Source organism: Scyliorhinus canicula, chromosome 11 (assembly GCF_902713615.1).
Source record: "Scyliorhinus canicula chromosome 11, sScyCan1.1, whole genome shotgun sequence".
Taxonomy (NCBI): Eukaryota; Metazoa; Chordata; class Chondrichthyes; order Carcharhiniformes; family Scyliorhinidae; genus Scyliorhinus; species Scyliorhinus canicula.
Genome location: NC_052156.1, coordinates 20,097,560 through 20,113,303, shown reverse-complemented (window position 1 = coordinate 20,113,303; position 15,744 = coordinate 20,097,560). Strand labels below are relative to the sequence as shown.

General features: G+C 42.1%; 1 protein-coding gene across 19 annotated transcripts in view; it reads left to right on the top strand.

Moving 5' to 3' along the window:
* setd5 (SET domain containing 5) overlaps window positions 1–15,744 on the top strand; it is a 208,767-nt gene that overhangs the window by 173,332 nt on the left and 19,691 nt on the right. For all 19 annotated transcript variants that reach the window (XM_038812431.1, XM_038812429.1, XM_038812423.1 and 16 more), the window contains one exon: window positions 9,271–9,828. In XM_038812431.1, coding sequence (XP_038668359.1) covers window positions 9,271–9,828 — 558 coding nt within the window. The remainder of the gene's footprint in view (window positions 1–9,270; window positions 9,829–15,744) is intronic.

Sequence of the window (15,744 nt, the reverse complement as noted above, 5' to 3'; positions counted from 1 at the left end):
ACTATTACAATGCCAGAGAGCACACCTGGAGAATTTAGCGCGGAATTGTTGGTTATTATCCGCTAGGAAGACTTTGATATAAGGATGAAAATTCTCCTTTGAATGAAAATGTTTCAATTGGTGCATCTTCACTCTGGTGCATATCAGGGAGTGGTCTGTGTCACAGTCAGCGCTGGGGTAGGGTAGCTGCATGTGTTAGAACAAAGAACAAAGAAAAGTACAGCACAGGAAGAGGCCCTTCGGCCCTCTAAACCTGTGCCAATTATGATGCCCTAATTAAAAACCACAACCGTCTGCCCTTACTTGGTCCGTATCCCTCTATATTTCCTCCTCCTTCATGTATCCATCCAGATGTTTCTTAAATGTTGCTAATGTGCCTGCTTCCACCACATACTCTGGCAGCACGATTCAGGCACCCACCACTCTATGGGTGAAAAACGTACACCGCACATCTCCCTTAAACTTTCTCCCTCTCACCTTGAACCTGTGTCCCCTTGTAATTGATACTTCCACCCTTGGAAAAAGCCTCTGACTGTCCACCCTGTCTATGTATATCATAACTTTGTAGACCGCTATCAGGTCTCCTCAAAGCCTCCGTCTTTCCAGTGAAAACAATCCTAGTTTATTCAACCTCTCCTCATAGCTAACACCCTTGAGACCAGGCAACATCCCGGTGAACCTTCTTTGTACTCGCCCCAAAGCTTCCACGTCCTTCTGATAATGTGGTGATTAGAACGGCATGCGATATTCCAAATGTGGCCGAAGCAAGGTTTTATATAGCTGCAACATGATTTCCCAACTCTTGTTCACAATGCCCCGGCTGATGAATGCAAGCATGCCATATGCTTTCTTAATCAATGAGGCCATTTGTGTTGCCACTTTTAGGGAACTGTGGACCTGCACATCCAGATCCCTCTGCGTGTTAATATTCCTCATGGTGCTTCCATTTACAGTATAATTCATACCTAGATTTGATCCTTCAAAATGCATCACCTCGCATTTGCCCGGATTAAACTCCATCTGCCATTTCTGTGTCCAAGTCTCCAATTTATCTATATTCTGTTGTATCCTCTGATAATCCTCGGCACTATCAGCAACTCCGCCAATCTTCGTGTCATCCGCAAACTTACTAATCAGACAACCCACATTTTCCTCCAGATCATTTATATAAACAGCAGAGGTTCCAGCACTGATCCCTGAGGAACACCACTAGCTACAAATCTCCATTCAGAAAAGTACCCTTCCATTGGTACTCTATCTTCTATAACCAAGCCAGTTCTGTATCGAACTAGCCAATCACCCCGAATCACATGTGATTTTAATTTTTGTACAGGTCTTCCATGTGGAACCTTGTCAAACGCCTTACTAAAGTCCATATAAACTGCATCCACAGCCCTTCCCTCATCAATTTTCTTTGTCACCTCTTCAGAAAACGCAATCAAGTAGGTGAGACATGACCTTCCCTGTACAAAACCATGCTGCCTGTCACTAACTAGTCCATTTTTCTCAAAATGTGCACACATCCTGTCCCTCAGTATTTTTTCCAAAAGCTTCCCCACCTATGATGTTAGGCTCACTGTCCTATAATTTGCTGGATTGTCCCTGCTTCGTTTCTTAAACAAAGGAATAAATTTGGCTATTCTCCAGTCCTCTGGATCCTCGCCTGTGGTCAAAGAGGATGTGAAGATATCTGCTAAGACCCCAGCTATTTCTCCCGTTGCCTCCCGCAGTAACCTGGGATAGATCCCATCTGGCCCCAGGGACTTGTCTACCTTATTGCAATTTAGAATTCTCAACACTTCCTCCTTTGATATATTTACATTCACAAGAGAGTTCACACACCTATCCGTGACCTCAACATCCATCATGTCCTTCTCCCTGGTGAATACCGATATAAAGTACTCATTAAGGATTTCACCCACTTGGTTCCACGCATAACCTCCCTCCATTGTCCTTAAGTGGGCCTTCTCTTTCTCTTGCTACCCTCTTGTTCCTAATATATTCATAAATGCTCCTAATATATGTTAAGAATGCTGTGCCGCGATCTCATCTGGTGATGATCCGATTCTGTGGGTGCCAATGCCCTGATCTTGGATGTCTTCAGGACACCTTGTGACTTGTTCGGAAAGAAGGTGTTAGTTACACAAGACCCGTGGTAGAAGCAAAACCATGGACTCTGTCCATTATCATTCCACTTTTGTAGGCCATAATATCCAAGGGAGAGGCATGCCTCATGTCTTGAAATCCCTCAGCAAGTCTGGATGTTCTGAGTTAGGAATTCTGCTAATAGCAGTGCCAAGCTCCTTGATGGAGCACAGCATTGAAGAATAGCTACTCATGATGTTAACTGGCCCTATTTGAGAGACAAATGGAGAAAACACACTCTGACCCTTTTGTGGGTGATCTATGACCAGGTCTAGGAAGTTTCTTACAGTGAAACCTACACTTTGCTTACACAATTTCTCTGAACCTATCCCCTGCCAGAAGAACATGTAAAGGGACGATCCTTTAAAACAGAGATGAGGAGGAATTTCTTCAGCCACAGGGTGGTGAATCTGTGGAACTCTTTGCCGCAGAAGGCTGTGGGGGCCAATTCACTGTGTCTTTAAGACAGAGATAGATAGATTCTTGATTAATAAGGGCATCAGGGGTTATGGGGAGAAGGCAGGAGAATGGGGATGAGAAAATATCAGCCATGATTGAATGGCGGAGCAGACTCGATGGGCCAAGTGGCCTAATTCTGGTCTATGTCTCATAGTCTTATGGTCTTAATGCTTTTCTTTCAATGATCCACTCTCGATGGGCCTGGCCTCTTAGAGGAATGCTGTACCGATTTACAGCTGTCTTGCAAACCTTATCGCCCAGTCACAAGTTCTAAGTCAGGCCCGTGGACATGGTCCTGACATTCCAGCTTTCCAATTGAAGAGTTAGCATCATCTTTTTGTTTGTTGTCTGCTGTAATGGATTCTGTTCACTTGTTGAGCAGAGCCTCAAATCCAAGCAGATTGAACAAATGGACCGTGGCAGGGCAGCACCTTATTAGTCAGGGACAGCCTGACTTGAGAAGGGGGTTGCTGACCAGTGAGACATGATGGTCCCTCCCACTGTCTGCCAGCCAGTAGCACCCATCCTCTACACCAATCGTTGGGCTTATCACTTGGAACTGATGTTTCCCACATTCTAATAATACCCTGCAATGAAACTGGAGTGTCCTGTCCAGGACATGAGCTTGGGCAAAATTTATGGAGACCCTGGGTTGCCCAAATGTCACAGTCCCATTCTTGACCTTCCAGACGAAGTCCATAGGAATGCGACGCAACTTCTTCATCAATAGTTTGGTGTGAAACGATTACAGATTTAGAAATTGCCCCCCCACTTTGGGCTCCGCTCCAGGTTTCTTGTCAGTGGTTACTTCCTTATCTTGCAATTTAAAATAAATTGATCATGGACTGTGGGTGTCTTTGGCTAGGCTAGCATTTATTGTCTATCCCTGAGGGCATTTAACATTGCTGTGGGTCTGGAGTGCAAGTAGGCCAGACCAGGTAAGGATTGTCTTTCCCTAAAGGATATTAGTGACCAGATGGGCTTTTATGACAATGGTTTCATCTTTAAACTTTTAATTCCAGATTTTATTTATTAATTTCTGGATTTCACCATCTACCATGACGGGATTCGAGCCCGGTCCCCAGGGCATGACTCTGGGTCTCTGGATTACTAGTCCTGCAACAATACCACTACACCACTGCCTCCCTTAAACATACTCTGCTTATTTACCTGCGGGATTCCCCTGAGGGATCCACAAAGCAATCGAGGTATTTGCCCACAACTGACAGTGTGGTTCATCAGTGGCAGGCGCGCCAAATGTGTAGATCTCTCCCTGTCAGTACCCAACCTTGCTATCAGCAAATCCTCAGATGTGCCTCCTCATGGTGACATAGAGACGAGGCCCCAGACTTCAGAGAAACTTGGAGGAGGTCTGGCCCCAGACATGTAGAAAGGCAGTGCCAGATACCACTGGAAGGTTGCAGTGTATGAGGTATCTAATTATCTTAAAACCTTAATTGCTAACATTTATAATCAATCTGGTTGAGCAACACAAGCTCAATAAATCCGTGTTCTATATTTACAGGTTGTCCTCAATTAACACTCCTGTATTCAGCCAACAGTAATAATTTTTGTATTAATTCCGTAGAGCCAGGCCCATTCATCATCTCGGCTGCTTTTTCTCCACAGTACCTTTCTTGGCTGAAGCTGCTTTGGCATAATTTTCCCATTGTACATTATAGTTGCTTGGCAGCACAGAGCATGTGCCTCGTTTGGTATTTGCTGCTGTCATCCTATAAATAGTAACATAAATGAAAACTTGAGTGGCACGTAGTACTCAGGATCACCCAGAACAACCACTTTGTGTGCTGCTTTAGGCTAGCCAAGTCAAACGGACCTCCAAAAAAAGAATGAAGTAAATTCACTCTGGATAGTAAATGGAATATTACAAAGCTTTGAAAAGCAAAATGCAGAAGACCCATGTTCATATAGTGAGTGTGAATATTGATGTGTGCGGAAATGAATAGGCAGACAACTGATCCAAAGATCCTCAGAGACCAAACCCTTTGCGTGGTGTGCTTTGCACAGCAGTTAGTCCATGCTGTTTGCAGACCGAGTACTCCAGTTCCATAAGCCATTTAAACATAGTGACATGACCTTGGTAATACTGATTGAAACCAGTAATTTTTCACACAGTTAAACTATACCAGCAAAAAAATAATCAGGAACAGAATTTACCTCCATCCATGCAGAAATACTTTGGAGTTGAGGATTCCGCCTTGACCTCACTAAATTGCATCCCTTGTTTATCTCCTCCCTGTAGCCTTCACACACAAAAAATGAATGGTTATGTTAAAATATTCCATAGAGTTGTGATATGCAGTTTTTAAGCAACATTTTCGCAATCTGATGTTCAAGCTAAGACGCTACTGGTCTCATTTGTGTGGTGATAAATCTGGGACTTAATCTTTGATGCACAGACAGATTCTCTGTTTTTGAGATGGGTGTTAGTTAATTAACATACTGCTTTGTCAAGGAGAATTGGGCTCAGCTGTCTCAATTCTCAGCTGTCACCTACATTAATTGATCTTTTTCTGAGTGTGTGAGATGTAACCATATTGATTGTAAAGCCAGTCCTACTGCCTGCCTAACATTTAAAATGTTAACCATTCACCCAGAGGATGCAGTGCTTACTGCAGACCATTCAGTTTCACAGATGAGACACAAGGGGTTTGTTGAAAAGGGACAACAATAATGAGCAGTAATGAAATAACACTAGATTTTACAGCCAGACTATTTTATACTTTAAACTCTTACTAGGGGAATATCTGCAAGTCAGAAGAAATACATATTTGTGTTTTTTTTGAAAATAGGATTAAAGCATGGGTGAACAATTTGACTAGCAGCCATTATCAGGATCTAAAAGTGGTTTTACAGCACAGTGCTCACATGAAGCTAATTAATGTTACTTTTTTAAGGTGCCTTTATATTTCTAAATGGCCTAATTTCATCTTGTTCTATTGACAGTCGAGACCCAGTTTTTCTTGGCTCTTTGGAGCAGCTGCCACATTAGGTGGCACTGCCTTTGCTCAGCAGCACTGGGCAAGAATCTAAATTCAGGAGAGAAGTAATGATTGATCAACATTGTAGCGCTTTCCTGAAACTGGTGCTCCAGTCTGAAAGTGATAAATTACCTGGTGGCAAGTGCCTTGTTTCAGCCCTCAAATGCTGAATAAGTAGCAGAGTTCCTGGGAAGTGCATGTTCAACCATTTCGCTTTCATAATATATTTCTCATTTGCTTTGAGCATAGGCATTTTTAACGCCACAGCTCCACCATAAAATTATATTGTTACAAATGTGTTTACATTTTACATCTTTATTTTGTATTTGCATATGCGATCAGTAACATCGCATGATTGAGTCAAATTTCTTAATAAAAAAAACTTGGTAAAAGATTTCCTGAGCCTCGGACTGTGTTGCAGTATATGTTTTCCCAATTCTGTTGAAAAGGTGGCAGAGCAACTAGTTGTAGATGTATTATTAGCTGGTCATCTTTCTTCCTACATTTTTGGCTTCAAGCTTCTGAAGTAAGTGGCGTAAATGCTGATACTTCCAATGTGCCTGGTGCTTGGCTTGAGACCAGAAGACCACATCAAACCTTATAGAGCAAGCAGTCAGAGTACATGCATTCCAGTTGGGAAAGTGTCATATTTGTGCCCTAGGAACGCCAATTCCTCAGATTAGCTTGCATGCACTGGAGTTAACCTTGGCAACTGAAGCTAACCAGACAGCTGCATACTATGTTATTTGGAAGTTTTACTTTTATATGTCTAAATTTGGTTTGACTTTGCTTCTAAAGGAAAATTAAATTAAATCAATAGGAAACAGCAAAGAATTTTTGTTCTTTGAAGCTGCAGCACACACTAAACACAGATGTTCATAGTTATTTTCAATATAAAATAGTATTCCTTCCCAATGGACTGATGGTGGCTGTTGGTTAAGTCAAAAAGAATTTGGTTTATGACTGGGCTTAATGTTTTTCCATATAATATAGCTGTTTTCATCACTTAATTTTCCTGTGATATTCGAGTAATATGTTAAAGCATAGGGGCTACTTTACTTTTAGTTCATTGCAGAAATTACAATCTTAAAATAGTGTTCCCAGTAATTCAATGAGGCACATGTTTGTGAAGCCGTGACTGAGTGTGGTGGGGAGAGCTACTCTTGACTGAAAAATTGACAAGTGATGAACTGAAAGATGTAAAGTGATCAGAGAGATGATTTACTGCTGGAAGAATAGACTCCACTATGATAGTTGCAGGATCAAGGGGCTGTTTAGCACACTGGGCTAAATCGCTGGCTTTGAAAGCAGACCAAGCAGGCCAGCAGCACGGTTCAATTCCCGTAACAGCCTCCCCGAACAGGCGCCGGAATGTGGCGACTAGGGGCTTTTCACAGTAACTTCATTTGAAGCCTACTCGTGACAATAAGCGATTTTCATTTTCATGTGCTTTGTATATTTAGACTAGAGATCTCTGCTCTGTGTTCTGTCTTGCGGCTCCTGCCAGTCACAAAGCCAGCCAGGCTTGGGGTTGGGAATAGATCAGGTATTCAGTGGAGTGAGAGCGCAAACATTTCTGTTCTATAATTAAATGTTACTGCAGAGAATTCAGTGGCTTCATCGTAATGCTAGGAACAAAATGCCATTGGCTTTGCTGAATTTTTACCTTTATGTCAGAAATACTATAGGGAAAAGCATAACTGCTATAAAATGAATAAATTAAAATAAAATTCTCTCAGTTTTATAATTTGTTGTCCTTAACACTGGTACAAAAATGGCCAAATAAGTCAAAATTGATGGTATGGGTTTAAATGATCCATTCCAGCAGATGTACAATGATTATTATTTCAGTGGATTAATTAAAAATGAAACATAGAAACCCCTTGTGCCTGATTCTGTGAATGGACATGCATTAAAACTGCCATTACACTAACATAATGGAGGTGACTAGCAAAGCGTCAAATTGCATATTTTCTGAATAAGGAATGTACCGAGGCATTTATATAATTTTTGTGTGATGCTCTTTATCAATATAGCATTGATAGCAGTAATATGCATTGTATACCCAAAGTTTTTGAGTGAATTCCGAGACTCCGGATGGGAAAAAAACAAAAAAGATCCGAGCCTGACGACGGGAGCAGTCGACTGATTATACCGCTTCTGTTAGACTCCAGCCATCTAAATTTGAAAGCTTCAGATTAATTGCAATATGGATCCAGCAGTGCACGCTTGCTCACAACATGTGTATCAAGGGGTTTTCAATTTCATTGTGTTCTAATTTTAAAGGCCCATGGAAGTTTAAGAAATGGTTGAAGTAAAGTTTCTTGAGCTAAAAGTCTTGATTTTTCAGTGAAATTTGACTAGTGATTATAATTAAAAGAAACAGGTGGAAATCTTTTTATATTAAAGATATTTTTGTAATTTTCTTTATTTTTATATGAAGGGGACTTTGTTCTTCCACAGTTCTGTTCACAATCATTCAATAGTTAGAAGAGGAGGTTCTTTCAGCTTGTAAGAAAGTATGAGTAAAACTCTACTATCTAAACTCCATTTTCTTGATAGCTAGCCTTGCAATGAAATATCCTACTTTTTCTGATGCCCCGTGGTAAAGATAGTTATTTTTTTTGTACACTAATACAAAGTAACCTCCTAGAATACCAGATTATCATTCTTCTGCTAGGTTGAGGTCTTGTAGTGTCTACCAACCTATTAAAAACAGTGTGTATGGTACACTATAATTAAATGCACGGGGAGGTGAACAGCACTCTAATTAGTCCATCATTGATCGCAGGAATGAATCTAATACTGGCAAATGTTGTACATCCAAAAAAAGATACTACATTATCAGCCTAGGTTATAGGACCATACAAATTTCCTGTTGTATTTTGAGGGTGTGACGGACAGTAGCGCTGAGGTTTTGCCAGCTCAGATTAGTCTCGGAGACTAATATTGGAGACCTACTGAGTATGTTCCAAAACATTACACCTATTCCCGCTGCTTTAACATCAATCCATTCGCTACTTCAACTGAAAATTTAATTTCAGTATAAGCATTTTACAAAGGAGGAGAAAAGTTTGTTCAGTTTAATGTGTGCACGCATTTGTGTAAATATTAAATAAAGTAGACATCAACAAAGCAATCATTTTTTGAACAAATACTTTTTATAAGATCCACTTGAAGATGGGGTTAGTGGAATAAAGAAAACTGAAATTTTCAAACAGCAAGCTCTTAAAGAGCTTTGATAAGATATTTAATCCACACGTTGTGGAAGGATTTGGTAGAATCATAGAGTAGAATGCATCCTACAACTATTAACTGCTTGCATTTATATTTAGATCTTAAAATACTCAGAACTTTGGTGGGGGTTAGGGAGTGGACAATCATTGTTGCGCTCCAAATTTATCAGAAATTATCAGTGAGTGAAATGTTCCAAATTAAGATTGGAAGTGGATTATGTAACCAGGGTAAAGATTTAATATGGATGTAACGTATTTATTTATGATCTATTGATGAGGAACATATTGAAACTACTATGCTGGTATTTAAACAGAAGCAGAGTTCAGTCAACTGCCTCGTGTGAAACTAAAGTTTCTTTTCAATCCCCTCGTCAGACTCGTGTGTTTTAATTGACACTAACAAATAGTTCCTGCTTCTGTCATTTCAGCCGCCTCTGAGAGCGGAAAATGACCAGTCCAGAACTGGCTTCTCAGATATCTCCCTTCATCCTGACCCCGACACCACCACGCTCCGGGTTACAGCGGTCACCGATGGGCCGTTGTCAGACTGTGCGGCTCAGCCTCCTTGTTCTGAATTAACATTACCCAGTGAAACTGAAACTGGGCTTACAGGGAGGAACGGTGATAGTCTCTCATCCCTGAAAAACACAGAACAAACCTTCAGGACAGAGTTTAATTTAATATACGCCTGTTCGCCTTTGAACTCCAATCTCCGAGACCTCACTCCAACGCACAGGCTAGAGGGACCATACAGAGGACTGGAGAACAGAGCCAATTACATCAATGAGAGGAAATCTTCACTTTCGGAGCGAGGGTTTGGCGAAACTGTGTATATGAGTCCATCTGGGGACTCTTGTTTTAACAGGCAAAGTCAAGGACTCTTACCTGAGACACTGCAAGGAGCCATGTCCCCTCAAGCAGACCGGCAGCCTTTGTATTTTGAAGGAAATACAACACCTCAGCAAAACCCACCACAGAAGAAGAAGGCAAGTAACCAAATTAATTGTATCTATTAATTGTGCTAAAATGCTATGGATAATAGCTCACATCTGAGAATTGTTTGGGGGAAGCAGGGAGAATGTTTAAATTAGTTGCAGCAGTCATTTCAAGACGACTAGAGGGGTCTGATGTTTACAAAGGTTAAAAAAAAGAAAACTAGATAAATTGAAAAATAGTTTTTGAGCATAGCAAAACTTGTTTTCTTAGAAGCCTTAAGATTGTACGAGGAAGAAGGGAAAAGTTTCAATATTTTGAGGTACTGGGAAAGAGCAAGCAAATTAGAGCTGGAAATGTTCAGCTTCACCTTTGCTTTTGCACCTGTCAACCCATAATTTTCCTCCTATTCCATGTAGGTTTGAAAAATCGTAGCCTGGCAAGCACAGGCCTTGGTTTTAATGTCACCACAATATAGAAGAACATTTAATCTACACTTAAAGAGGAACAAGAAAGTAACATTCAAAATAGCATTTTTACAAATAATTTTTTTTTAAAAATTCAGCATACCCAATTATTATTATTTTTTCCAATGAAGGGGCAATTTAGCGTGGCCAATCCACCTAACCTGCACATCTTTGGGTTGTGGGGGTGAAACCCACGCAGACATGAGGAGAATGTGCAAACTCCACACGGACAGTGACCCAGGGCTGGGATTCGAACCCGGGTCCTCAGCGCCGCAGTCCCAGTGCCATCCACTGCGCCACATGCCGCCCTACAAATAATTTTAAAGAGAAGCTAGAAGATGTGGGACAGAGTAGTTGTAAAAATACTTTAAGAAACCTCAATACTATAACTGTTTCGTTAAAGTTAAAACATTCTGAACCACAAGATGTTTTCCATCAGAATAAGTGACGATATTCTTAAGCATGGTAGCGTTGCACATTTCATTAGTCATGAACATGTCTTGTGCTTACTGGACAAATAAGAGATAGAGCACATCGATGTGTATTAGTCTATTGAATCAAACCCTCTTCTTACAGCTTTGAAATGTAATTGTGGAGAAAGGAACAAAATGTGAAACCTTTCAGTTTATTACATTTTAAATGCCAAATATTACTATGTCGTAATGGTTTGCCTTTCAGTAATGACTTGCATATGTACTATTTATTGAATAGCTCTTATATACAGAGGCGGATACCAACATGTCTGATGTGAATAAACATTTATTGTCAATATTCAAATAAGCATTCCTCTTGCATTCAGTCGTCTGGTAAACTAATTTTGTCAGGTCTAGGTCATTTCTCCTATGTCATCAACCACCCCACCCCCTGCCCCATGCACCTTTCTGCTCTCTCCACTCCCCATTCGTCCTCTTCATAAATACGAATGTGCAAATTGGTGAGTAAGAACAGATGAGCTGGTCCATCAAGCCTGGAGCACACTGAGTGGACAGTGCGGCCTCAGAGCCCCACAATCTCCTGACAGAACCAAGGCAGAGGTGGGGGAAACCGGGTCAATAAGGAAAGAAATAATCTGAAATATTCCTCTGACCACCTCAACCGATGATGGCCAGTCTAGGAGATCACTTTTTAGGCCAAGTGTTTATGAAAAGATTCTATGTGACGTAATTTCTGCTTCAGTCAATAAATAGTCCAGCACATTCTGGCACAGACAGCCAACGTTCACCACACCAGCAGGCAATGTATTTCAGATGCTATAAAAATAGAAAATGTTGGAAATGCTAAGCAGGTCTGTGGAGGGAGAAATAATTAATGTTTCACGTCTGCGACCTCTTATCTAAACTAAGTATTTCCAGCATTTTCTGTTTTTATTTCAGAGCTTCAGCGCCCACAATATTTTGCTTTTATATTTCAGATGTACCCTGTCACAGGGAGGAAGGGGAGAAAGTGAGTATTTCCTCAGAAATAATTTTGGGACAAATCTTGCTGAAAAAATATCTTTGTATTACCAATGTACACCATAAAGGATGTGCAACAGATATGTCCTTTTTGGGTGGAAGAGGAAGTCTCACAAACTCCATTCACTGGCCACCAAATCCATCTCTGGCCACAAACTAAACTTTTAAAAAAAATTTAGAGTACCCAATTCATTTTTTCCAATTAAGGGGCAATTTGGTGTGGCCAATCCACCTAATCCTGCACATTTTTGGTTTGTGGGGGTGACAGAGAGGATGTGCAAACTCCACACAGCAGTGACCCAGAGCCAGGATCGAACATGGGACCTCGGTGCCGTGAGGCAGCAGTGCTAACCACTGCGCCACCGTGCTGCCCCACCACAAACTAAACCTGACTATTCACAAACATGCTATCTTACTTGACCCTGAGGTGAGTTTCCAACCCCATATCTTCCTCATTGCCGAGGCCACCTCCTTCTACCTCCGTAACAATGCCTGTCTCAATCCCGGCTTCAACTCACCTCTTGCTGAAACCCTGTGCTTACATTTGCTACCAGTCCGATTTTAAAAAAAAAAAAAAAAAAAATCTTTTTTCTCCTTTTTCACATTTTCCACCAAATTTACACCCACCGACATTAAACAATAATCAGTAATGAATGCAATGTCAATCCCCATATCAATAACAACAATCCCATCTCCCACCAAACCCACAAACAGCATCCCGCATGTTAACATAAACAAATAACAAAAAGGAATCCGGAATCACCCAGTCATCATTAACACATATAGTCCTTCTTGCACCAACCCTCCCAACCGCCCCCACCCCACAATGTTCATCCAACTCTCGAAAGTGCATAATGAATGACGCCTATGAATTGTAGATCCCCTCCATCCTTCCCTTCAGTTCAAATTTGACTTTTTCAAGAGTCAAGAATTCCAGCAGCCCCCCCCCCCCCCCAAGCCACGCCAGGGCACAGAGCGGCGAGGTTGATCTCCATCCCAACAGGATCCGCCTTCAGGCTATCAACGAGGCGAAGAGTACAACATCTGCCTCCGCACCCGTTTCTAACCCCGGCTGGTCCAACACCCCGAATATGGCCTCCTGAGGGCCTGGGTCCAGTTTCACATGCACCACTTTAGAGATTATCCTGAAAACCTCCTTCCAGTAATCCTGCAGCTTTGGACAGGACCAGAACATATGAATGTGGTTTGTGCCCCCCCCCCCCCGTAACACTCATCTTCTGCCCCCTCAAAGAGCCTGCTCATCCTCGCCCTTGTGAGGTACACTCTATTTACCACCTTCAGCTGTATCAGCACCAACCTTGCGAACGAGGTAGAGGTGTTCATCCTCCGGAGTACCTCATACCAGAACCCCTCCTCCATACCCTCTCTGAACTCTTCCTCCCACTTTGCCTTGATCCCATCCAGTGGTGCCTTTACCTCTTACAAAATAGCCCCGTAAACCGCCGACACTACTCCCTTCTCCAGTCCCCCTGTCGTCAGCATCTCCTCCAGCAATGTGGAGGCCGGCTCCACTGGGAAGCTCTGTATCTCCTTTCTGGCAAAGTCTGATATTTTTAATAATATTGCATGTATCTAAATATTTCCCCCTGCTACAGCCCATACTTCACTCCCAGCTCCTTCAATCCTGCAAACCAACCCCCAAGAAACAAATCTTTTAGTGTCTTAATTCCTTTCTCCTCCCATCTCCGAAAATTTCCATCCCACTGCCCTGACTCAAATCTACGGTTCCCCGGAATTGGCATTTCCCTTGACCCTGCCCCTCAACGTGAAACTGCCTCCAAACTTTCAACAAAGTTATTACTACCGGTTTCCCTGAGTATTTCCCCGGGGCCATCGGGAGCGGGGTGTTGCTAGTGCCTTCAATCCCGACCCTCTGTACAAACTCTCCTTCATTCTGACCCACTGGGAGTCAACCCCCCTGACCCAGCTCCGTACCTTCTCCACATTTTCCACCCAGTAATAATCCATTAGGTTCGGAAGACCCAAACCTGCCTGCCTTCCTCTGTAGTAGCACCTTTATAATTCTGGCCACCTTCCCTCCCAATATGAACGAGGTAATCATCCTTTCAATCTCTCTAAAAAATGCCGTTGGCAGGAAAATCGGCAGGCATTGTACAATAAACAGAAATCGCGGCAACACGTTCATTTTAACCGCCTGTACCCGACCTGCCAGTGACAGAGGGAGACCATCCCATCTTGCCAAATCAGCTTTCACCATCCTGACCAAACTAGAAATGTTGTACCTACGGAGCCCCCCTCCAAACCCGAGCAACCTGCACCCCAGGTATCTAAAGTGAGTACCTGCTCTACGGAATGACCCTCCTAATTTTCGAAAAGAGCTGTCTCTCTCTCACAAACCCACGTCTGATCTTCAGCTAACACCTTCGGAAGGCACTCCTCCAGCCTACATGCCAGTACCTTCGCCAGCATCTTTGCGTCCACGTTTAAAAGTGATATGGACCTATACGACCCACACTCCGTCAGATTCTTCTCTTTTAAGTAACGGAAATCGATGCCTGCCTCAAAGTTTGTGGTAACACCCCCTTCCCTATTGCCTCCTCAAACATCCCCACCATCAGCTGTACCAGCTTAGCTTTGAATTTTTAATAATATTCCACCAGAAACCCATCCGGCCCTGCCACTTCCCCGACTGAATCCTCCCAGTCGCTTCTTTTATCTCCTGCTCCACTATCGCCCCTTCTAATGTAGCCCTGTCCCCCTCCCCTAACCTCAGGTACTCCAGCCCATCTAGAAATTCCTGCATCTCCCAGTCCGATTTTTAACAAAAATTCATAATTGTTTACAAATTCCTTCCTGGTCTCGAGCCTCTCTTTATGTACTACTAACCACACAACCCTCAAGATCTCTGAGCTTTCCACCTTTGGCTTCCTGCACAGCTCCAATTTTAATCACTCCACCTTTAATCACTCCACCATTGGTGGCCCCACCTTAACTACCAAGGTCCTAAACTTCAAACTTTCCTCCCTAAACCTCTCCATCTTTCTACTCCTTTTAAGTGCTAACTCTTTGACCAAGCTTTGAGTAACCTGTCTTAATATCTCCTTATATGACCCGGTGTCAGATTTTGTTTGATTATAGTCCTGTGAAGCACAGTGGGATCGTTTACCGTGTTAAAGGTGCTATATGAATGCAGTTTGTTTGTGTACACCACAAGATGCTCTAATTTAACAAGATTCGGCTCAGTATCTTATCAGTCCTTTATTGTTTTGCAATTGATTTATAGCTTTTACCTTAAGTGGAGGAACGACAGAATAGGCTATGTGATGTAAGAATAAACAATAAATCGCAATCATAGCATCATACATTACGCTAAGACGGAAAAGTATGAGCAACTTTACAAGTCTGAAAAGGAATTAATCATGATTCTGTGACAAATATTGTTGTGCACTTTCGCAGGAAGGGGGAATTCACTTAGTATTTTTACAGCATTGAGTACTTAGTGCAGGAATGTGCAATTGCTGGTAAATGCCGAGTCCCTTGAAAACATAATGAAGTTTTTACAGTCACCCATTCATCTATCAGGAACTGCTTGCCATTCCAGTGGCTAAGATACTGTTATGAATGTACCTGGTAAAGCAGTAGAAAAGAATGTGAAATTCTCCGGGAACTGAACCTTTCCACGGCCATCTGAGAATGAATATGTTGTTTGTACTGATTTTGGCTCTTTCAAGGAGAGGAAATTGGAGGACTACATGATGTTTGGAAGTCCTTCCTACTGAAATAACCCAAATAGTGTATTGAATTACCCATTGGAAATGACTAGAATTTTACTTTCAGATTTTAAAAAAAAAGGTTATTTATATGCTTGAATCTGACGGATTTAGCCGCGGAACCTCAAAGCTGCACCATCTCCAGTTAAATTTTGCCATCAGAAAAGAGATACATATGTATTGGAAAAAGTATCGAGAAGATCAACAACGTGCGTCCCCAATTTGAAAAGAGTGATTAGAAGAGTCTGAGCTTTGCAGTATGGCAGGAAGGTGCTAGGGGAGGGGTGTAGGGAGAG